At 42.6% G+C, this 22,319-nt stretch overlaps 2 protein-coding genes, 1 long non-coding RNA gene and 6 pseudogenes across 5 annotated transcripts; 6 read left to right on the top strand and 3 right to left on the bottom strand.

The window, feature by feature from the left end:
* Nucleotides 1–483: 483 nt before the first annotated feature.
* LOC115252171 (UDP-glucuronosyltransferase 2A1 pseudogene) lies at nucleotides 484–2,784 on the top strand (annotated as a pseudogene).
* Nucleotides 2,785–3,689: 905 nt separating this feature from the next.
* LOC115252174 (UDP-glucuronosyltransferase 2A1 pseudogene) lies at nucleotides 3,690–6,469 on the top strand (annotated as a pseudogene).
* Nucleotides 6,470–6,488: 19 nt separating this feature from the next.
* Nucleotides 6,489–9,228, bottom strand: LOC115252183 (uncharacterized). Of its 3 annotated transcripts, none has more exons than XM_029846701.1 (3): nucleotides 7,725–9,228; nucleotides 7,424–7,628; nucleotides 6,489–7,343 (listed from the first exon to the last, which is right to left on the bottom strand). In XM_029846701.1, exons 1-2 carry the CDS (start codon nucleotides 8,502–8,504, stop codon nucleotides 7,449–7,451), a joined length of 960 nt encoding a protein of 319 aa, XP_029702561.1. In that variant the 5' UTR covers nucleotides 8,505–9,228; the 3' UTR covers nucleotides 6,489–7,343; nucleotides 7,424–7,448. The 3 variants fall into 3 exon arrangements, with proteins under 3 accessions (XP_029702561.1, XP_029702562.1, XP_029702560.1); XM_029846702.1 differs by having other exon boundaries at nucleotides 6,489–7,628; nucleotides 7,725–8,404; nucleotides 8,533–9,228; XM_029846700.1 differs by having other exon boundaries at nucleotides 6,489–7,628.
* A 668-nt stretch (nucleotides 9,229–9,896) lies between these two features.
* On the top strand, nucleotides 9,897–10,461 carry LOC115252201 (UDP-glucuronosyltransferase 2A1 pseudogene; annotated as a pseudogene).
* A 166-nt stretch (nucleotides 10,462–10,627) lies between these two features.
* On the bottom strand, nucleotides 10,628–12,494 carry LOC115252202 (uncharacterized). Its single transcript, XR_003890614.1, has 3 exons — nucleotides 12,306–12,494; nucleotides 11,899–12,039; nucleotides 10,628–10,684 (listed from the first exon to the last, which is right to left on the bottom strand). It is a non-coding gene; the product is annotated as an uncharacterized lncRNA (long non-coding RNA).
* A 623-nt stretch (nucleotides 12,495–13,117) lies between these two features.
* On the top strand, nucleotides 13,118–15,298 carry LOC101071782 (UDP-glucuronosyltransferase 2A1 pseudogene; annotated as a pseudogene).
* Nucleotides 15,299–15,706: 408 nt separating this feature from the next.
* On the bottom strand, nucleotides 15,707–17,654 carry LOC115252179 (uncharacterized). Its single transcript, XM_029846696.1, has 2 exons — nucleotides 16,722–17,654; nucleotides 15,707–16,625 (listed from the first exon to the last, which is right to left on the bottom strand). Exons 1-2 carry the CDS (start codon nucleotides 17,631–17,633, stop codon nucleotides 16,440–16,442), a joined length of 1,098 nt encoding a protein of 365 aa, XP_029702556.1. The 5' UTR covers nucleotides 17,634–17,654; the 3' UTR covers nucleotides 15,707–16,439.
* Nucleotides 17,655–18,110: 456 nt separating this feature from the next.
* Nucleotides 18,111–19,755, top strand: LOC115252181 (UDP-glucuronosyltransferase 2B15 pseudogene; annotated as a pseudogene).
* Nucleotides 19,756–19,941: 186 nt separating this feature from the next.
* On the top strand, nucleotides 19,942–21,904 carry LOC101068349 (UDP-glucuronosyltransferase 2A1 pseudogene; annotated as a pseudogene).
* The last annotated feature ends 415 nt before the right edge of the window (nucleotides 21,905–22,319 follow it).

Genomic DNA, 22,319 nt, shown 5'->3' with positions numbered 1-22,319 from the left:
AGTGAGATTCCTGTCAGTTGCTGGATGTGGGCTCGAGTCCCAGATGCAGAACAGACAGAATTTTAACAGCAAGAAAAGGAAGGAAACATCCAGGTCCATATTCCAGAAACTGAGACCCTGGGAACACTGGGAATGTTATTAGCACGTGTCTCACTAGCAGGGTCAAACCATAGCTGTGTGAAACTGCTGGTTAAATCAGATGGAGAGAATAAGAGCACAGATTAGAAACATGAGGGACAAGTCAGGGAGAAGGTGGGTTTCAGCAAGGCGGAAAGACAGCCACGGAATTACACGATCTGGCCTCCATCCTGATTTCAATATTAATTATAAATCAGGACTTAAAGCAAACTCTGAATTCAAATGTTAAAACAACAAATGATTATTGCAATTTCCAGTGTTCAGTCAACATGTGAAGGTATTTAAGGGTCCTGACGTTTCACTTCGTGTGTTCCATATGAATTTGTGCATTCTTATCGCTGCTCAGTGACGCCATATCTCAGTGCCAAAGGTCTTTTCTGCTCAGAAGGTTGACAGTGAAAAATCTTCTTTGTTCTCCAGCCACAGAACAGACTAAGAGGCAACACAAAGGTAAAAACTGCTATTTTAAAGTCATATTTCCAAAGATTTAAAAAAGAAATAATTGTGTTTTCAGGGTATGACGAAAAGTTTTAAATTTTATGGCTTTTTATTGTTTTGGTAATGCAAGTGTGATTATAGAGGAGGCATTACTTTATCACACACAGCTTATGGACAGTCAATAATCATCTCAATCACTTTTGTCTTTGTTAGATCTCTTTTAGAGGCAGGGTAAAAATGCAGGGCCTCTGGTTGTGGATGGCTCTATGCTTCCTCTGCCCGACCGTGGTCCACGGTGGGAAAGTTCTCTTTTTCCTATTGACGGGAGCCACTGGGTGAACATGAAAGTCATTATCGAGGCCCTTCATTCCAGGGGCCATCAGGTCTCAGTCGTGCGGTCATCAGACAGCTGGTACATCGAAGAAAAGTCTCCGTTCTACAATTCAATCACGCTTGGTAGCCCTTCAGAATTTGACGAAAGCTTCATAACGACCTTCATTGCCAGGCTGTTGGAGATCCAGAGGGAAGGGAAGTCTTTCTGGACACGTTACAAACTGGAAATTGAACAGGCAGAAATGACCCGGGAGATGTATGAAAAAACATCTGAGTTTGTTGAAATGCTCTTGGAGAACAAAGATCTAATGCAGTCAATAAAAAACACCAACTATGACCTTGTCTTCACAGACCCTGTTGCACCCGTTGGTGCTATACTTGCCAACTATTTAAAGTTGCCTCTGGTTTTCAGTGCCAGGGGGACGAGTCATGGTGAAAGTCATTTTGATATTGCACCTTCTCCTATTTCTTACATTCCACTCACAGGAACACAGCTGTCAGATCAGATGAGCTTTTTTGAGAGACTCCAGAATGTGCTTATGTTTGGGTTCTTGCAATATCAAATCCGCTGGTTTGTCACACCAAGCTTTGAAGATTTAATTAAAAAATATTTTGGTCCAGACACGGACTACTTCTCCCTGTTTTAAGCTGCTGATCTCTGGCTGATGAGAGTGGACTTTGTGTATGAGTATCCCCGTCCCACCATGCCTAACGTCGTCTATATTGGAGGGTTCCAGTGTAAACCTGCCAAGCCTTTACCTGAACACCTGGAAGAGTTTGTGCAGAGTTCAGGAGAACACGGAGTCATCGTCATGTCTCTGGGGACTTTAATTGCTGAGCTTCCTCAGGATCTGGCTGATCAGATCGCTGCAGCTTTTGCTAAAATGCCTCAGAAGGTCATCTGGAGATACAAGCGTGCCAAACCAGCAACTCTGGGCAACAACACTTTACTGGTGGACTGGATGCCTCAGAATGATCTCTTAGGACATCCCAAAACAAAGCTGTTTGTGGCTCATGGAGGAACAAACGGAGTTCAGGAAGCTCTCTATCACGGAGTCCCCATCATTGAACTTGCTCTGATTTTTGATCAACCTGATAATGTGCATAGACTTGAAGTGAGGGGTGCAGGGAAGGTCCTGGATTTTTTTACTATGACTGAAGAGATCTTCTTTCAAGGTATTCAGGAAGTTTTAAACGATCCCTCCTACAGGATGAACATGCAGAGGCTCTCCAGACTGAACAGAGACAAGCCGATGAAGCCGCTGGACAGCGCCCTCTTCTGGATAGAGTTTGTCATGAGACACAAAGGTGCAGCTCACCTGAGGACTGAGTCCTACAGGCTGCCCTGGTATTCCTATCACTCTGTAGACGTCCTCTTATTCTTAATAGCAGTTGTTTTTCTGGTTTTGCTGGTTTTTGTTGTGCTTGTCTGGTCTTGCTTCAGGCTGTGTCTGAAAAGAAAAGAGAAATCTGACTAACCCCCCAAGATACTGTTCGTCTTTCCTTTTTTCATATTTGCCAATGCCGCATGGAGGCCGACATCATGGACATGTTTACCTTCACTTTATGGACATGTTTGCTTCTGTGCTCTGTTGTGCAACTTCCGGACTGAAGTCCATCAGTTCCGTTCCTGTAGCGCGGTGGTACATTTATTTGTTTTTAATGCGTAAACTCATTTAAAAACATGAACTATTAAAAAGGGAAACAACAGGTGGCCTTTGGAAAAGCAAGTCTTGTTTTCCTTCCCAACAGATAAGGTTAAAGTTTAATATACCATCATAAAACAGCTGAAAATGAAACATGCTTGGTTTCTTTTTTGAATTTGGAAACTTTGACCTGCATCGACAACATTTGAATGATAGTGAGATTCCTGTCAGTTGCTGGATGTGGGCTCGAGTCCCAGATGCAGAACAGACAGAATTTTAACAGCAAGAAAAGGAAGGAAACATCCAGGTCCATATTCCAGAAACTGAGACCCTGGGAACACTGGGAATGTTATTAGCACGTGTCTCACTAGCAGGGTCAAACCATAGCTGTGTGAAACTGCTGGTTAAATCAGATGGAGAGAATAAGAGCACAGATTAGAAACATGAGGGACAAGTCAGGGGGAAGGTGGGTTTCAGCAAGGCGGAAAGACAGCCACGGAATTACACGATCTGGCCTCCATCCTGATTTCAATATTAATTATAAATCAGGACTTAAAGCAAACTCTGAATTCAAATGTTAAAACAACAAATGATTATTGCAGTTTCCAGTGTTCAGTCAACATGTGAAGGTATTTAAGGGTCCTGACGTTTCACTTCGTGTGTTCCATATGAATTTGTGCATTCTTATCACTGCTCAGTGACGCCATATCTCAGTGCCAAAGTTCTTTTCTGCTCGGAAGGTTGACAGTCATCCGGCTATAAAACTCTTTATTAGTCACGGAGGAACAAACGGAATATATGAAGCGATTTATCACGGGGTCCCAATTGTAGGAATACCCTTGGTGTTTGATCAGGCTGACAATCTCTCCAGACTAAGGGCAAAAGGCGTCACCAAGCTTTTAGATATTTCTGAATTAGACAGTGAAATTTTTCAGAAGGCCATAGAGGAAGTGCTGAATGAGCCTCTGTACGCACTTAACATGCAGAGGCTCTCCAGACTGCACAGAGACGCGCCGATGAAGCCGATGGACAGCGCCCTCTTCTGGATAGAGTTTGTCATGAGACACAAAGGTGCAGCTCACCTGAGGACTGAGTCCTACAGGCTGCCCTGGTATTCCTATCACTCTGTAGACGTCCTCTTATTTTTAATAGCAGTTGTTTTTCTGGTTTTGCTGGTTTTTGTTGTGCTTGTCTGGTCTTGCTTCAGGCTGTGTGTGAAAAGAAAAGAGAAATCTGACTAAGATACTAAGATACCCAAGATACTGTCGGTCTTTCCTTTTTTCATATTTGCCAATGCTGCATGGAGGCCGACATCATCGACATGTTTACCTTCACTTTATGGACATGTTTACCTTCTGTGCTCTGTTGTGCAACTTCAGGACTGAAGTCCATCAGTTCCGTTCCTGTAGCGCGGGGGTACATTCATTTGTTTTTATTTCATAAACTCATTTAAAAACATGAACTATTAAAAAGGGAAACAGTAGGTGGCATTCGGAAAAGCAAGTCTTGTTTTCCTTCCCAACAGATAGGGTTAAAGTTTAATATACCATCATAAAACAGCTGAAGAGGAAACATGCTTGGTTTCTTTTTTGAATTTGGAAACTTTGACCTGCATCGACAACATTTGAATGATAGTGAGATTCCTGTCAGTTGCTGGATGTGGACTCGAGTCCCAGATGCAGAACAGACAGATTTTTTAACAGCAAGAAAAGGAAGGAAACATCCAGGTCCGTATTCCAGAAACTGAGACCCTGGGAACACTGGGAATGTTATTAGCACGTGTCTCACTAGCAGGGTCAAACCATATCTGCGTGAAACTGCTGGTTAAATCAGATGGAGAGAATAAGAGCACAGATTAAAAACATGAGGGACAAGTCAGGGAGAAGGTAGGTTTCAGCAAGGCGGAAAGACAGCCACGGAATTACACGATCTGGCCTCCATCCTGATTTCAATATTAATTATAAATCAGGACTTAAAGCAAACTCTGAATTCAAATGTTAAAACAACAAATGATTATTGCAATTTCCAGTGTTCAGTCAACATGTGAAGGTATTTAAGGGTCCTGACGTTTCACTTCGTGCGTTCCACATGAATTTGTGCATTCTTATCGCTGCTCAGTGACGCCATATCTCAGTGCCAAAGCTCTTTTCTGCTCAGAAGGTTGACAGTGAAAAATCTTCTTTGTTCTCCAGCCACAGAACAGACTAAGAGGCAACACAAAGGTAAAAACTGCTATTTTAAAGTCATATTTCCAAAGATTTAAAAAAGAAATAATTGTGTTTTCAGGGTATGACGAAAAGTTTTAAATTTTATGGCTTTTTATTGTTTTGGTAATGCAAGTGTGATTATAGAGGAGACATTACTTTATCACACACAGCTTATGGACAGTCAATAATCATCTCAATCACTTTTGTCTTTGTTAGATCTCTTTTAGAGGCAGGGTAAAAATGCAGGGCCTCTGGTTGTGGATGGCTCTATGCTTCCTCTGCCCGACCGTGGTCCACGGTGGGAAAGTTCTCTTTTTCCGATTGACGGGAGCCACTGGGTGAACATGAAAGTCATTATCGAGGCCCTTCATTCCAGGGGCCATCAGGTCTCAGTCGTGCGGTCATCAGACAGCTGGTACATCGAAGAAAAGTCTCCGTTCTACAATTCAATCACGCTTGGTAGCCCTTCAGAATTTGACGAAAGCTTCATAACGACCTTCATCGCCAGGCTGTTGGAGATCCAGAGGGAAGGGAAGTCTTTCTGGACACGTTACAAACTGGAAATTGAACAGGCAGAAATGACCCGGGAGATGTTTGAAAAAACATCTGAGTTTGCTAAAATGCTCTTGGAGAACAAAGATCTAATGCAGTCAATAAAAAACACCAACTATGACCTTGTCTAAACAGACCCTGTTGCACCAGTTGGTGCTATACTTGCCAACTATTTAAAGTTGCCTCTGGTTTTCAATGCCAGGGGGACGAGTCATGGTGAAGGTCATTTTGATATCGCACCTTCTCCTATTTCTTACATTCCACTCACAGGAACACAGCTGTCAGATCAGATGAGCTTTTTTGAGAGACTCCAGAATGTGCTTATGTTTGGGTTCTTGCAATATCAAATCCACTGGAATGTCGCACCAAGCTTTGAAGGCTTAATTAAAAAATATTTCGGTCCAGGCACCGACTACATCTCCCTGTTTCAAGCTGCTGACCTCTGGCTGATGAGAGTGGACTTTGTTTGAGTATCCCCGTCCCACCATGCCTAATGTCGTCTATATTGGAGGGTTCCAGTGTAAACCCGCCAAGCCTTTACCTGAACACCTGGAAGAGTTTGTGCAGAGTTCAGGAGAACATGGAGTCATCATCATGTCTCTGGGGACTTTCATTGCTGAGCTTCCTCAGGATCTGGCTGATCAGATCGCTGCAGCTTTTGCTAAATTGCCTCAGAAGATCATCTGGAGATACAAGGGTGCCAAACCAGCAACTCTGGGCAACAACACTTTACTGGTGGACTGGATGCCTCAGAATGATCTCTTAGGACATCCTAAAATAAAGCTGTTTGTGGCTCATGGAGGAACGAGCGGAGTTGAGGAAGCTCTGTATCACGGAGTCCCCATCATTGGAGTTCCTCTGATTTATGATCAAAATGATAATATAAATAGACTTGAAGTGAGGGGTGCAGGGAAGGTCCTTGATTTTTATACTATGACTGAAGAGATCTTCTTTCAAGGTATTCAGGAAGTTTTAAACGATCCCTCCTACAGGATGAACATGCAGAGGCTCTCCAGACTGCACAGAGACGCGCCGATGAAGCCGATGGACAGCGCCCTCTTCTGGATAGAGTTTGTCATGAGACACAAAGGTGCAGCTCACCTGAGGACTGAGTCCTACAGGCTGCCCTGGTATTCCTATCACTCTGTAGACGTGATGCTCTTCTTAGCTGGAATCACGCTGCTCATTTTCATGACCTTTGCTAATCTAGCATAGGTGTGTTCTAGATGTGTGAGAGCAAAAATTAAGCAAGAATTAAAAAAAAGACATTAATTCAGAATTGATTCTATCAGAACTTAGAACTCGAACTTGAAAATTCATTATCTACCAGCAAATTTCACATATTGTGTGAATAATGTTGTATTGAAATAAAAATATTATAAAACTGTTGGTCTTGTTCAGGTAACTTGGAAAAGAATATTGTTTCTAACCAAATGGCTGCTGGTGATTTCACATCAAGTTATGAAAAGTGCATTTAGTTTGATTCCAAGAATATTATTTAAAACAGGAATAATAAAATCAGGATGAGTAATGACGATCATCTCAGTCATCATTGAGTCATTGAGACACTTTCCGAGGGCTTTATTCCAATCAATACTTTTATCAAAGAACAAAAAACAAGCCCCACAATTTGTTCCAGAATATATATCTACAACCTGCTGATCTTGATGATCAATCATTAATCTGGTTTGATCTGAATTACTGTTGATCAGCAGGGTCGGACTGGCTGGATATCAGTCTGATAATGCGGTCACGTGGAAAAACAAAGATATTTAAAGTGAAATTACACATTTAGTCGTTAACAACCACTCAAACAAATATAAGTGAACCAACATTATACATCAGATTGATATTAGCTGCCTGGTCATTACCACCTGTGTCAGTTAAGCTAAAACTAAGGAAGAGGAAAATCATGGAAAGTTAAATAAAAAACAAATTAAATAATTAAATGTGTCCTTTTTGATTGATGGGATGAAGCTTTTTTGTGATCTCTTGTTTTTAGTGGGATGTTGCTGATGTCAACAGGATTCTGCTCAACAAAACAAACTGATTCAGAAAGAAAAGTGAAACCAAATAATGAGAAAAGAGCCCACAATAGCAATCACATACTCGCTGAAAAGTCTCTTCAAGATATTTAAGTCTGCGTTTCAGCACATTGGGTGTGGTGGGCGGTGTAAGTGGTCTTAGGAGGAGTTCCTGGGACCTGAGAGCCTGAGCCTGAGCTCCTGAGCCTCTTCCTTTGTTGGCAACATTCTCTGATTAGGTACCCTGTGAGACCCACACAGATGACGAAGAGGAAGCTCATGCCAATAACCTGGGGTGTGGGGAGAGTACAGACACACACTGTGTATTTTTAAACAATGAAATATTTTGTTTCTCTTTGATCATGTAAAAAAAAGGTTTAACTCACCTGAGACGTAGCAATCCACTCTTGTGAACAGAGCATCAGCTTTTGTCTGGTGACATCTCCTTCACTAATTGGCTCACACCACTTCTGTGGAGCTGCCTTGTCAACGAGTACAAATCTACCCTCCCAGTCTGTCATAGCACAGGTGAAGTACTGGCCGTCGAGGAACAACAAGATCAGCCACACGATAGCAGGCACGGAACTGGTGAAAGTCTTCTTGATGCACTCATCCCATCCTTGAGTAAATTTTGACTTGCCACATTTGCATTTTTGAGTGATCAACGTCAAGGTGGACTTTTCACAGCGGCATCCTTGAGTGATCAACTTCAAGGTGGACTTTTCACAGCGGCATCTTTCAGTGATCGACTTCAAAATGAACTCATCACGTTTGCCTTCTTGAGTGTTCAACGTAAATTGGGACTTGTCACAGCTGCATCTTTGATCGATCAACTTCAAGGTCTTCTCATCACAGCTGCATCTTTTATCGTTCAACGTCAAAATGAACTCATCACATTTGCATCCTTGAGCGATAAACTTTAAGATTAACTCTTTACGTCTGAATCCTTGAATGATAAACATCAAGATGGAGGCCATGATGGCGGGAACGATGAAGAATGCTAATGACAACAGTTTGTTCCATGTAGGATTGCAAGGACACTCAAACTCCAGCTCCACCAGCTTCTCTAGTCCCGTGAGGATAAACCCAAAAGCCACATTGTGTGCAAGAGGACTCTTGCTAAATGCATCTTTCAGCTTGGAAAAACATTGTTTCTTAGGTTCCATACTAGAAACTATGACTTGATTTCCTCACCTTTGTTGTGGGAAGTTTATAGCAGGAGATCTGTTGAGAATCAAGACCCTAAGCGCATGTGTCTTTCTTGTTTTCTTATTGAGGTTTCAAGGCACAGTCTAACAGGCAGCTTGCTTCCTGTCAGCCTGGGCACCGAGCAGCACTCACGCTTATTTTACGCTGCAAAAGCGGATGTGTGCATCTACAGGTCTTTTCTGAGAAGATACATTTGCAGGTCTCTCTTTTTTGAGAAAATAGTCTAGTCATGTAGGCAGGATGTAGTTTAATAAAAGTGCCTTGCAAATTATTAAGCATCTCGCTTGAACATCAGGGGTGAATCATTTCTGCCCAGTCAGTCTTTATGACAATACAAGGAAAATGATGTCTCCAACTTATATGTCATCAGAATCTCTCACTTCTAGTTATTCTCCAGTGTCACCAGTGTGTTATTTGCTGGGAGAGGCTCCATGTGCTGTGTACATGTGAGAACAGTCAAACAAAAGTGGAGAGACTACAGAAAGTTTAATCCCTGAAACCCTGTTTCAACCACCTCTCTTTATTGCTTCACTTCTTCACAGTCTTTCCTGGAATAAGTTCCAGTTTTTGCTTTATTTGAATTTCTGCATGGAAGATTTCGTAAAGTTTTTGCTCTTTGCAACCGTAATCTGCCTTCCCACCGCCATAATTTCAAGAATACTCGGTGGTAACGTTTTGGTTTTCCACACGTAGGAATCCACTGGGTGAACATGAGGGTCCTGGTTGAGGAGCTGCACAAGGTGATGGTGATCCAGGCTGCGGACAGCTGGTACATCAGCCAAACATCTCTACATTACTAGACCATCAACCTCAACGTTGCTGTCAGGGAAAACGACACATTTCACCATAACAAGTTGTCAAGATTGAAATACAGCTTCTATGAGTGTCACCGCTGCAGCTTGTCTATTTGGTTTTGCTCCCAGCTAATTGGTTAAACCATCAACCATCAACTGTGTGTGTGTGTGTGCGTGTGTGTGTGTGCGTGTGTGTGTGTGTGTGTGTGTGTGCGTGCGTGGGTGCGTGTGTGCGTGCGTGTGTGTGTGTGTGCGTGTGCACACTCTAGATGTCCTCTGGCATGCCTCAGAGAGGCACAGAGGCACAGGAAAACATGTGAAGCGATTATACACTTTTGAGAGTAAAGCTTCCAAATTTGACCTAGTTGTGACAGATCCTGCTGACGGAGGAGGGGTCCTGCTGGCTCCCCACCTCGGGTTGCCTGCACAGAGACAAGCCGATGAAGCGGATGGACAGCGCCCTCTTCTGGATAGAGTTTGTCATGAGACACAAAGGTGCAGCTCCCCTGAGGACTGAGTCCTACAGGCTGCCCTGGTATTTTTCAAGCTGCTGACCTGTGGCTGATGAGAGTGGACTTTGTGTTTGAGTATCCCCGTCCCACCATGCCTAATGTCGTCTATATTGGAGGGTTCCAGTGTAAACCTGCCAAGCCTTTACCTGAACACCTGGAAGAGTTTGTGCAGAGTTCAGGAGAACACGGAGTCATCATCATGTCTCTGGGGACTTTCATTGCTGAGCTTCCTCAGGATCTGGCTGATCAGATCGCTGCAGCTTTTGCTAAATTGCCTCAGAAGATCATCTGGAGATACAAGGGTGCCAAACCAGCAACTCTGGGCAGCAACACTTTACTGGTGGACTGGATGCCTCAGAATGATCTCTTAGGACATCCCAAAACAAAGCTGTTTGTGGCTCATGGAGGAACAAACGGGGTTCAGGAAGCTCTCTATCACGGAGTTCCCATCATTGGACTTCCTCTGATTTTTGATCAACCTGATAATGTGCATAGACTTGAAGTGAGGGGTGCAGGGAAGGTCCTGGAATTTTTTTAATATGACTGAAGAGATCGTCTTTTAAGGTATTCAGGAAGTTTTAAACGATCCCTCCTACAGGATGAACATGCAGAGGCTGTCCAGACTGCACAGAGACAAGCCGATGAAGCCGCTGGACAGCGCCCTCTTCTGGATAGAGTTTGTCATGAGACACAAAGGTGCAGCTCACCTGAGGACTGAGTCCTACAGGCTGCCCTGGTATTCCTATCACTCTGTAGACGTGATGCTCTTCTTAGCTGGAATCACGCTGCTCATTCTCATGACCTTTGCTGCTCTAGTACGATGTTTGTGTTCTAGATGTGTGAGAGCAAAAATTAAGCGTGATTAAAAAAAAGTAATTCATTCAGAATTGATTCTATCAGAACTTAGAACTCAAACTTGAAAAATTATTATCTACCAGCAAATTTCACATGTTGTGTGATTAATGGTGTATTAAAATAAAAACATTGTAAAACTGTTGGTCTTGTTCAGGTAACTTGGAAGAGAATATTGCTCGATGACCACACTTATATTTATCTAACCAAATGGCCGCTGATATTATTTATGAAGATTAAATGATTTCACATCAAGTTATGAAAAGTGTATTTAGTGTGATTCCAAGAATATTATTAAAAACAGGAATAATAAAATAATCAGGATGAGTAATAACGATCATCTCAGTCATCATTGAGTCATTGAGACACTTTCTGAGGGCTTTATTCCAATCAATACTTTTATTAAAGAACAAAAAGCAAGCCCCACAATTTGTTACAGAATATATATCTACAACCTGCTGATCTTGATGATCAATCATAAATCTGTTTTGACCTGAATTATGGTCACGTGAAAAAACAAAGATATTTAAAGTGAAATTGACTGAATTGACTTCAAAAAGCCTTTAGCAAAATATATTAATAAAGAAATGTAACTTTATGGAATCAGAGGAGAAGTATTTAACAGAAAATCTTCTCCAGCTAGACAATTGGTGCTCCAACGGTTCCGACAGTGCCTGTGGTGTCCCCCGGTGATCAGTATTGGGCTCCAAAGAGTTGATATTGTGTTTCAGATATGCTAAACCCTGTATTGTTTCCAATACAGGGTTTATCTAAGCATGCACATAACACTTACAAATACATGACTCTGGAGGGGTACATAGGGTAACTAAACTAAAGTAGTTGCTGTATTAATAATATGTGAGATAAGTAATCCCTTTAGTAGTGATTTGTGGAAAAAGGGAATTTTGGCTTTGTCTCACTTGTTTTTGATGTATAATGCCTTATTTAATTTCACATGTCTGAAAGAAATAACGATAATCCTTTTTCTTCCCTATTGTACTGCACCCTTACTAATGCTTTATTCAATCAGCTGACTCAGTTGTTTGAGCATCAGCAGCACTTTACTCATCCTGGTATAAAGCAACAACCAGAAAACCTGTGTTTCTCCCCCAGGTGGGGAGAGACCTGAGAGGGTCTATTACGCTGTGGTGTGCTAATGTCAGGGGGGCTTTTCCTGGCTTTAGGCAACTTACCCAGTGAGTGGCAGCGGTGGCAGCAGCACAAGAGTGGCAGCAGCAGCAGGAGCATGAGAGCGGTGGCTGCACCCCCCGCCTTCAGCATTGTATCAGAGGTGACAACCGTTCTGCACAGGTGCTGCCTCTGGCATCGCAGAGCTGAAAGAAAAGCCGCCACTGTGTGACCTGCAGCAAACCGTTCCTCTATTCCATCAGGTAAAGAGTTGAGAGCCGAAGGGAGACGATTTCTCTGCATGCAAACACTTTTGGGTTCCAGGGAAAAGGCTCAGTCACTGTGATTCATACTTAACTGCATTCACCTACACATGAATCCTGTACAGGCCATAGCCCCGTTCTCCCTTCACAATCCCTCTCCAACGCAATTCCTCCACTTCCAATACTGTAACCGTACAAAAGGCACCAACCTGCTGTGGGTCTCTTCCATTAATCCAGTCCTGAGTGGTGATGGGAGTGGACGGCGTCGCTGCCGCTCGAGCGCGCCTCCATTGCATGCAGCTTCCTCTTCTCACACCGCTGATGCAGCTTCCTTCCTTCTCTCGCATCTGCACAGGCAGTTGCATCCTCATCTCCTCCTCCTCCTCCTCCTCCTCTTCCTACTCCTCAATCTCCTCCTTCAGAGACCGCCCTTTTACCCCCCCCCCCCCTCGGCATTTCCATGGTCACAGATCCAATCCCCCCCTTCAGTGCAGTCATCTCTCCTGAGCTGCAGCAGCAGCAGCAGAGCCTCTGTGTTTCTGCACTGAACCACAAATAGGGAACGCTGATCCTATTTTACTCTATTTTATTGCAAATTAAAAAATCTGTCATGTTGACACAAAGCTTTCATGTGACTCTGCACAGAAGCCAATTACTGTCAATTACATATCATATTAATCTCAACAATGATCTAAGACACGATCAATAAAATCCCAATAATCCATACAGTTATAAATAAGCCTATTAACCATTAACGTGCTTATCATGGTGTTGAGAACTCTCACTGACCTACTGTCCCGAAGTACACACACCCACACACACACACACACACACACACACACACACACACACACACACACACAGGTAACTGTTAAGGTAACTGTTACAACAGGTCCATGTCCTCTGTCATGCAAACCATGGCTGTTCCATTCATCTCTCCCACCCCCTTCAATAAGCCCCCGGACCCGCCCATGCAGGGTCCCCCACCCCCACGTTCTCCAGCCCCTCCTCCCAGATTACATTTCCCTAGTCGGTCGCATCAGATGCGCAGCGCGACGTGACACGACGCAGACGCTTCCGTTGGAACTTTGCCGCAACTGAACACGGTGAGTTGCGCGAAGGCGGAACTTTGGGCGTCGATTTTGTTGCCCGGCGTGTTGGGGGAAAAAAAGAGGCGATCCGATCTGATCAGCGCGGCTGATGGAAGAGTCGAATAACTTTGTAAAACTCGGACCGAACCGGTAAAAAAATATATAAAATCTTGCATTTACCAATTGTATAACAGTACAAATAGAATCGTCTCTTCTAAATTTGGATCATTTGCGGTAACTTTTTTAAACCTAATATCACAGCCAGCAGATCAAAATACATTCAAACTGAAGTGAGAGGTTGCGTAAATAAAAACACTACAGTGGTTTGTAACTCTATTCTGAGCCATTAAATACACTATAAAGAGAAGATACAAATAAACAAAACCACCCATAACTGAAAAAGTCCAAAAACACCTGCTTATAGCATGCTGCGCACTAGTGATTTCATTATCCCCAGATCATAATACAAGCCAATAGATCTGTGCATGGCAAGGCCAGAATCCAGCACTAGAATCCCGTGACCTTTGATCCCTCAGGTGGCATTAAACAACATCCTGTTTGTATTTCAGATGAGGCCGATCTTCTTCTGCAGCACTTTAGTGCTGCTGTTTGTAGCCAGGCCCAGATCCTGTCAAGGAGGCAACATTTTGGTGGTTCCTATTGAAGGCAGCCACTGGATAAACATGAAGATCCTTCTTCAAGCTTTGCACGCCAGAGGACACAATATAACCATTGTTCGCTCCAGCAAATCCTGGTACATCAGTGAAAATTCTACATATTACAAAACTGTTACAGTTCCAGTGGAGAGGAGCCTGGATCAGAGGTTCATTACAAGAATAGTATCTGAAATAATTCAGTTTGAAAGAGGAGCGCTCCCCTTAACGAGCTTTCTTCACATAACCTTCGGAATGACCAGCACGATTATCGACGCTCACTCAGCTATTGGCGAATTTATAGCAGCGACGTTAGACGATCAGGAGTTGATGAGAACTCTAAAGGAGAACAAATATGACCTGGTACTAACTGACCCCTCCTGGGGTAGTGGAATCATTTTAGCCAAATATCTGAATCTTCCGTTGGTATATAATGTTCGGTGGCTACTTTCTGGTGAGGGTCATCTTGCCTTTGCTCCATCACCTATATCATATATTCCAATTACAGGAAGTGGCCACAGTGACAAGATGACCTTTATACAGAGGGTCAAAAATGTGATTCTCTATTTGATAACCAAATACCATTTTGATCTGTTATCGCAAGTGTATCAGAAAATATGTGACAAATATCTTGGTCCGGGTCATGACTTTAAGCAGATAATGCTGGATGCAGATATCTGGCTGATGAGAGTGGACTTTGTGTTTGAGTATCCTCGTCCCACCATGCCTAACGTCGTCTATATGGGAGGGTTCCAGTGTAAACCTGCCAGGCCTTTACCTGAACACCTGGAAGAGTTTGTGCAGAGTTCAGGAGAACATGGAGTCATCATCATGTCTCTGGGGACTTTTGTGAGCCAACTTCCTGCTGAAATAACCAATGAGATCGCTGCAGCTTTTGCTAAGTTGCCTCAGAAGATCATCTGGAAACATGAAGGGGACAGACCAGCAACTCTGGGCAACAACACTTTACTGGTGGACTGGATGCCTCAGAATGATCTCTTAGGACATCCCAAAACAAAACTGTTTGTGGCTCACGGAGGAACGAATGGAGTTCAGGAAGCTATGTATCACGGAGTCCCAGTTGTAGGTCTACCTGTGTTTTTTGACCAATATGACAACCTGCTGCGTCTGAAAGAGAGAGGAGGAGCTGAGATTCTGAGCCTTAGGACTGTGGACAAGGACGACAACTTCCTGGCAGCTGTGAAGAGAGTTTTGAACGATCCCTCCTACAGGATGAACATGCAGAGGCTCTCCAGACTGCACAGAGACAAGCCGATAAAGCCGATGGACAGCGCCCTCTTCTGGATAGAGTTTGTCATGAGACACAAAGGTGCAGCTCACCTGAGGACTGAGTCCTACAGGCTGCCCTGGTATTCCTATCACTCTGTAGACGTGATGCTCTTCTTAGCTGGAATCACGCTGCTCATTTTCATGACCTTTGCTGCTCTAGTACGATGCTTGTGTTCTAGATGTGTGAGAGCAAAAAGTAAGCGTGATTAAAAAAAAGTAATTCATTCAGAATTGATTCTATCAGAACTTAGAAGTCAAACTTGAAAAATTATTATCTACCAGCAAATTTCACATGTTGTGTGATTAATGGTGTATTAAAATAAAAACATTGTAAAACTGTTGGTCTTGTTCAGGTAACTTGGAAGAGAATATTGCTTGATGACCACACTTGTATTTATCTAACCAAATGGCCGCTGATATTATTTATGAAGATTAAATGATTTCACATCAAGTTATGAAAAGTGTATTTAGTGTGATTACAAGAATATTATTAAAAACAGGAATAATAAAATAATCAGGATGAGTAATGACGATCATCTCAGTCATCATTGAGTCATTGAGACACTTTCTAAGGGCTTTATTCCAATCAATACTTTTATTAAAGAACAAAAAGCAAGCCCCACAATTTATTACAGAAAATATTTCCACAACCTGTTGATCTTGATGATCAATCATAAATCTGTTTTGACCTGAATTATGGTCACGTGAAAAAACAAAGATATTTAAAGTGAAATTGCACATTTGAAATTACACACTGTCAATAACAGATTTTTCAACAATTTCAGCGATCCACAGGATGTGTTAGAATAATCAGAATCCAAAATGTATGTGTGTAAACAAGAGCGAATTAGAGAGAACAAAAGAGAGCTGTAAATCAGTGGATAAAGACAACTTCCTCAGTCATCATTGAGTCATTGAGACACTTTCTGAGGGCTTTATTCCAATCAATTATTGTATTAATTTAAAATTTATTGATCTGAATTACTGTTTCTTAGCGGGGTCGGACTGGCTGGATATTAGTCTGATAACGCGGTCGTGGAAAAACAAAGATATTTAAAGTGAAATTACATATTTAGTCGTTAACAACCACTCAAACAAATATAAGTGAACCAACATTATACATCAGATTGATATTAGCTGCCTGGTCATTACCACCTGTGTCAGTTAAGCTAAAACTAAGGAAGAGGAAAATCATGGAAAGTTAAATAAAAAACAAATTAAACAATTAAATGTGTCCTTTTTGATTGATGGGATGAAGCTTTCTGGTGATCTCTTGTTTTTAGTGGGATGTTGCTGATGTCAACAGGATTCAGAAAGAACAAGAAAACGCACAAGCTGCTTTAGGGGAAAACGTTTTGTCAAAGCATCCTGACCGCACTTCTGAAAGTTGCATTTCCTCAGTGGGATCCGTCTGCTTCTTCTCTTGGCAACTATTTCTGATTAGGTACACTGTGAGACCCATACAGATGAAGATGAGGAGGAGTATGGCTATAACCTGGGGTGTGGGGAGATCACAGACACACAGTGTGTATTTTTAAACAATGAAATATCTCATTTCTCCTTGATCATGTAAAAAAACGGTTTAACTCACCTGAGACATAACAATCCACTCTTGTGAGCGGAGCATCAGCTCTTGTGTGGTGAAATTTCCTTCACTAATTGGCTCACACCACTTCTGTGGAGCTGCCTTGTCAACGAGTACAAATCTACCCTCCCAGTCTGTCTTAGCACAGGCGAAGTACTGGCCGTCGAGGAACAACAAGATCAGCCACACGATAGCAGGCACGAAAGTGGACACAGTCTTCTTCAACCACTCATCACGTTTGACTTTTTGAGTAAATTTGGACTTGCCACATCTGCATCCTTGAGTGATCAACGTCACGGTGGACTCATCACAGCTGCATACTTGCTTGATCAACTTCAAGGTGGACTCATCACAGCTGCATCCTTTAGTGATCAACTTCAAGGTGGACTCATCACAGCTGCATCCTTTAGTGATCAACTTCAAGGTGGACTTATCACAGCTGCATCCTTTAGTGATCAACTTCAAGGTGGACTTATCACAGCTGCATCTTCCAGTGATCGACTTCAAAATTAACTCATCACATTTGCCTTCTTGAGTGTTCAACGTAAATTGGGACTTGTCACAGCTGCATTTTTGATTGATCAACTTCAAGGTCTTCTCATCACAGCTGCATCTTTTATCGTCCAACTTAAAAAAGAACTCATCACATTTGCATCCTTGAGCGATAAACTTTAAGATTAACTCTTTATGTCTGCGTCCTTGAATGATCAACATCAAGATGAAGGCCATGATGGCGGGAACGATGAAGAATGCTGATGAAAACAGTCCGTTCCATTTAGGATTGCAAGGACACTCAAACTCCAGCTCCACCAGCTTCTCTAGTCCCATGAGGATAAACCCAAAAGCCACATTTGACACAAGAGGACTGTTGCTAATTTCATTTTTCAGCCTGGCAAGCCATTGTTTTTTAGGTTCCATAATAGAATATATGACTAGTTTTTCTCACCTCAAATATGCTCCCGATTCTCCCACTTCTACTTATTCTCTTCTGATTGGAAATCAACAAGAGCTCAGCTTATAATGGAGTATCTGAGAAAAGGGAAGTGCCATATAGTGTAAAGGGTAACAGGAGAAAACAGAGTAGGGAAGTTTAATGGAAATTAACATAAGATAATACAGACTTTTATTGCTTTTTAACAGTGTAATTTAATGGATCATGGTAATGGTGAATCATGTAGCAGATACCGCTGTGTAGCTGGTTTACTGCCATCAGCTTCCCTATGAAGAAGGCTTCGCATCAATATTTGCAGTAGAGTCATGTCGGTTGGGTTATGCAACCGTAACCGTAACTACCGGTACTCACTGAGGCTCAGCAGGAAAAGGCAGGGAGAGCTCTTGGCAAAGACGAGTGTGTTATTTACTGGGAGGGGCTCCATGTGCTGTGAACACATGAGAGCAGTCAAACAAAAGCAGAGAAGCATGCAGGAAGTTAAATCCCTGCAACCCTGTTTCAACCGCCTCTCTTTATTGCTCCACTTTTTGGCAGTCTTTTCTGGAATCCGCTCTCGATTTTGCTTTGTTAAATTTCTGGATGGAAGATTTCATCATGTTGAAGAACTTGCTTTTTTACATCATGAGGATGCATCTCTACAAGCAGGTTGTGGGGCCACATTATTCTGCGGTGGTCAGCCGTTACTTTGACCAAGACACGGACTACTTCTCCCTGTTTCAAGCTGCTGATCTCTGGCTGATGAGAGTGGACTTTGCATTTGAGTTTCCCCGTCCCACCATGCCTAATGTCGTCTATATGGGAGGGTTCCAGTGTAAACCTGCCAAGCCTTTACCTGAACACCTGGAAGAGTTTGTGCAGAGTTCAGGAGAACACGGAGTCATCATCATGTCTCTGGGGACTTTCATTGCTGAGCTTCCTCAGGATCTGGCTGATCAGATCGCTGCAGCTTTTGCTAAAATGCCTCAGAAGGTCATCTGGAGATACAAGGGTGCCAAACCAGCAACTCTGGGCAACAACACTTTACTGGTGGACTGGATGCCTCAGAATGATCTCTTAGGACATCCGGCTATAAAACTCTTTATTAGTCACGGAGGAACAAACGGAATATATGAAGCGATTTATCACGGGGTCCCAATTGTAGGAATACCCTTGGTGTTTGATCAGGCTGACAATCTCTCCAGACTGAGGGCAAAAGGCGTCACCAAGCTTTTAGATATTTCTGAATTAGACAGTAAAATTTTTCAGAAGGCCATAGAGGAAGTGCTGAATGAGCCTCTGTACGCACTTAACATGCAGAGGCTCTCCAGACTGCACAGAGACGCGCCGATTAAGCCGCTGGACAGCGCCCTCTTCTGGATAGAGTTTGTCATGAGACACAAAGGTGCAGCTCACCTGAGGACTGAGTCCTACAGGCTGCCCTGGTATTCCTATCACTCTGTAGACGTCCTCTTATTTTTAATAGCAGTTGTTTTTCTGGTTTTGCTGGGTTTTGTTGTGCTTGTCTGGTCTTGCTTCAGGCCGTGTGTGAAAAGAAAAGAGAAATCTGACTAAGATACTAAGATACCCAAGATACTGTCGGTCTTTCCTTTTTTCATATTTGCCAATGCCGCATGGAGACCGACATCATGGACATGTTTACCTTCACTTTATGGACATGTTTACCTTCTGTGCTCTGTTGTGCAACTTCAGGACTGAAGTCCATCAGTTCCGTTCCTGTAGCGCGGGGGTACATTCATTTGTTTTGATTGCATAAACTCATTTAAAAACATGAACTATTAAAAAGGGAAACAACAGGTGGCATTCGGAAAAGCAAGTCTTGTTTTCCTTCCCAACAGATAGGGTTAAAGTTTAATATACCATCATAAAACAGCTGAAAATGAAACATGCTTGGTTTCTTTTTTGAATTTGGAAACTTTGACCTGCATCGACAACATTTGAATGATAGTGAGATTCCTGTCAGTTGCTGGATGTGGACTCGAGTCCCAGATGCAGAACAGACAGAATTTTTAACAGCAAGAAAAGGAAGGAAACATCCAGGTCCATATTCCAGAAACTGAGACCCTGGGAACACTGGGAATGTTATTAGCACGTGTCTCACTAGCAGGGTCAAACCATAGCTGTGTGAAACTGCTGGTTAAATCAGATGGAGAGAATAAGAGCACAGATTAGAAACATGAGGGACAGGGACAAGTCAGGGAGAAGGTGGGTTTCAGCAAGGCGGAAAGACAGCCACGGAATTACACGATCTGGCCTCCATCCTGATTCCAATATTTATTACAAATCAGGACTTAAAACAAACTCTGAATTCAAATGTTAAAACAACAAATGATTATTGCATTTTCCAGTGTTAAGTCAACATGTGAAGGTATTTAAGGGTCCTGACAATTCACCTCGTGTGTTCCACATGAATTTGTGCATTCTTATCACTGCTCAGTGATGCCATATCTCAGTGCCAAAGTTCTTTTCTGCTCGGAAGGTTGACAGTGAAAAATCTTCTTTGTTCTCCAGCCACAGAACAGACTAAGAGGCAACACAAAGGTAAAAACTGCTATTTTAAAGTCATATTTCCAAAGATTTAAAAAAGAAATAATTGTGTTTTCAGGGTATGACGAAAAGCTTTAAATTTTATGGCTTTTTATTGTTTTAGTAATGCAAGTGTGATTAGAGGAGGCATTACTTTATCACACACAGCTTATGGACAGTCAATAATCATCTCAATCATGTTTGTCTTTGTTAGATCTCTTCTAGAGGCACGGCAAAAATGCAGGTCCTCTGGTTGTGGATGGCTCTATGCTTCCTCTGCCCGACCGTGGTCCATGGTGGGAAAGTTCTCGTTTTTCCGATTGACGGGAGCCACTGGGTGAACATGAAAGTCATTATCGAGGCCCTTCATTCCAGGGGCCATCAGGTCTCAGTCGTGCGGTCATCAGACAGCTGGTACATCGAAGAAAAGTCTCCGTTCTACAATTCAATCACGCTTGATAGCCCTTCAGAATTTGACGAAAGCTTCATAACGACCTTCATAGCCAGGCTGTTGGAGATCCAGAGGGAAGGGAAGTCTTTCTGGACACGTTACAAACTGGAAATTGAACAGGCAGAAATGACCCGGGAGATGTATGAAAAAACATCTGAGTTTGTTGAAATGCTCTTGGAGAACAAAGATCTAATGCAGTCAATAAAAAACACCAACTATGACCTTGTCTTCACAGACCCTGTTGCACCAGTTGGCGCTATACTTGCCAACTATTTAAAGTTGCCTCTGGTTTTCAGTGCCAGGGGGACGAGTCATGGTGAAGGTCATTTTGATATCGCACCTTCTCCTATTTCTTACATTCCACTCACAGGAACACAGCTGTCAGATCAGATGAGCTTTTTTGAGAGACTCCAGAATGTGCTTATGTTTGGGTTCTTGCAATATCAAATCCGCTGGTTTGTCACACCAAGCTTTGAAGGTTTAATTAAAAAGTATTTCGGTCCAGGCACCGACTACATCTCCCTGTTTCAAGCTGCTGACCTGTGGCTGATGAGAGTGGACTTTGTGTATGAGTATCCCCGTCCCACCATGCCTAATGTCGTCTATATTGGAGGGTTCCAGTGTAAACCTGCCAAGCCTTTACCTGAACACCTGGAAGAGTTTGTGCAGAGTTCAGGAGAACATGGAGTCATCGTCATGTCTCTGGGGACTTTAATTGCTGAGCTTCCTCAGGATCTGGCTGATCAGATCGCTGCAGCTTTTGCTAAAATGCCTCAGAAGGTCATCTGGAGATACAAGGGTGCCAAACCAGCAACTCTGGGCAACAACACTTTACTGGTGGACTGGATGCCTCAGAATGATCTCTTAGGACATCCCAAAACAAAGCTGTTTGTGGCTCATGGAGGAACAAACGGAGTTCAGGAAGCTCTCTATCACGGAGTTCCCATCATTGGACTTCCTCTGATTTTTGATCAACCTGATAATGTGCATAGACTTGAAGTGAGGGGTGCAGGGAAGGTCCTGGATTTTTTTACTATGACTGAAGAGATCTTCTTTCAAGGTATTCAGGAAGTTTTGAATGATCCCTCCTATAGGATGAACATGCAGAGGCTCTCCAGACTGCACAGAGACGTGCCGATGAAGCCGATGGACAGCGCCCTCTTCTGGATAGAGTTTGTCATGAGACACAAAGGTGCAGCTCACCTGAGGACTGAGTCCTACAGGCTGCCCTGGTATTCCTATCACTCTGTAGACGTGATGCTCTTCTTAGCTGGAATCACGCTGCTCATTCTCATGACCTTTGCTGCTCTAGCACGATGCTTGTGTTCTAGATGTGTGAGAGCAAAAAGTAAGCGTGATTAAAAAAAGACATTCATTCAGAATTGATTCTATCAGAACTTAGAACTCAAACTTGACAAATTATTATCTACCAGCAAATTTCACATATTGTGTGATTAATGGTGTATTAAAATAAAAATATTATAAAACTGTTGGTCTTGTTCAGGTAACCTGGAAGAGAATATTGCTTGATGACCGCACATTTATTTATCTAACCAAATGGCCGCTGAAATTATTTATGAATAACAAGATTACAAGAATATTTTTTAAAACAGGGATAATAAAATAATCAGGATGAGTAATCATGATGATAAATGTCACCCAGTCAAATCATTTCTAT

This window comes from Takifugu rubripes, chromosome 13, assembly GCF_901000725.2.
Source record: "Takifugu rubripes chromosome 13, fTakRub1.2, whole genome shotgun sequence".
Lineage (NCBI taxonomy): Eukaryota > Metazoa > Chordata > Actinopteri > Tetraodontiformes > Tetraodontidae > Takifugu > Takifugu rubripes.
This window is presented reverse-complemented; position numbering and strand designations above follow the sequence as displayed.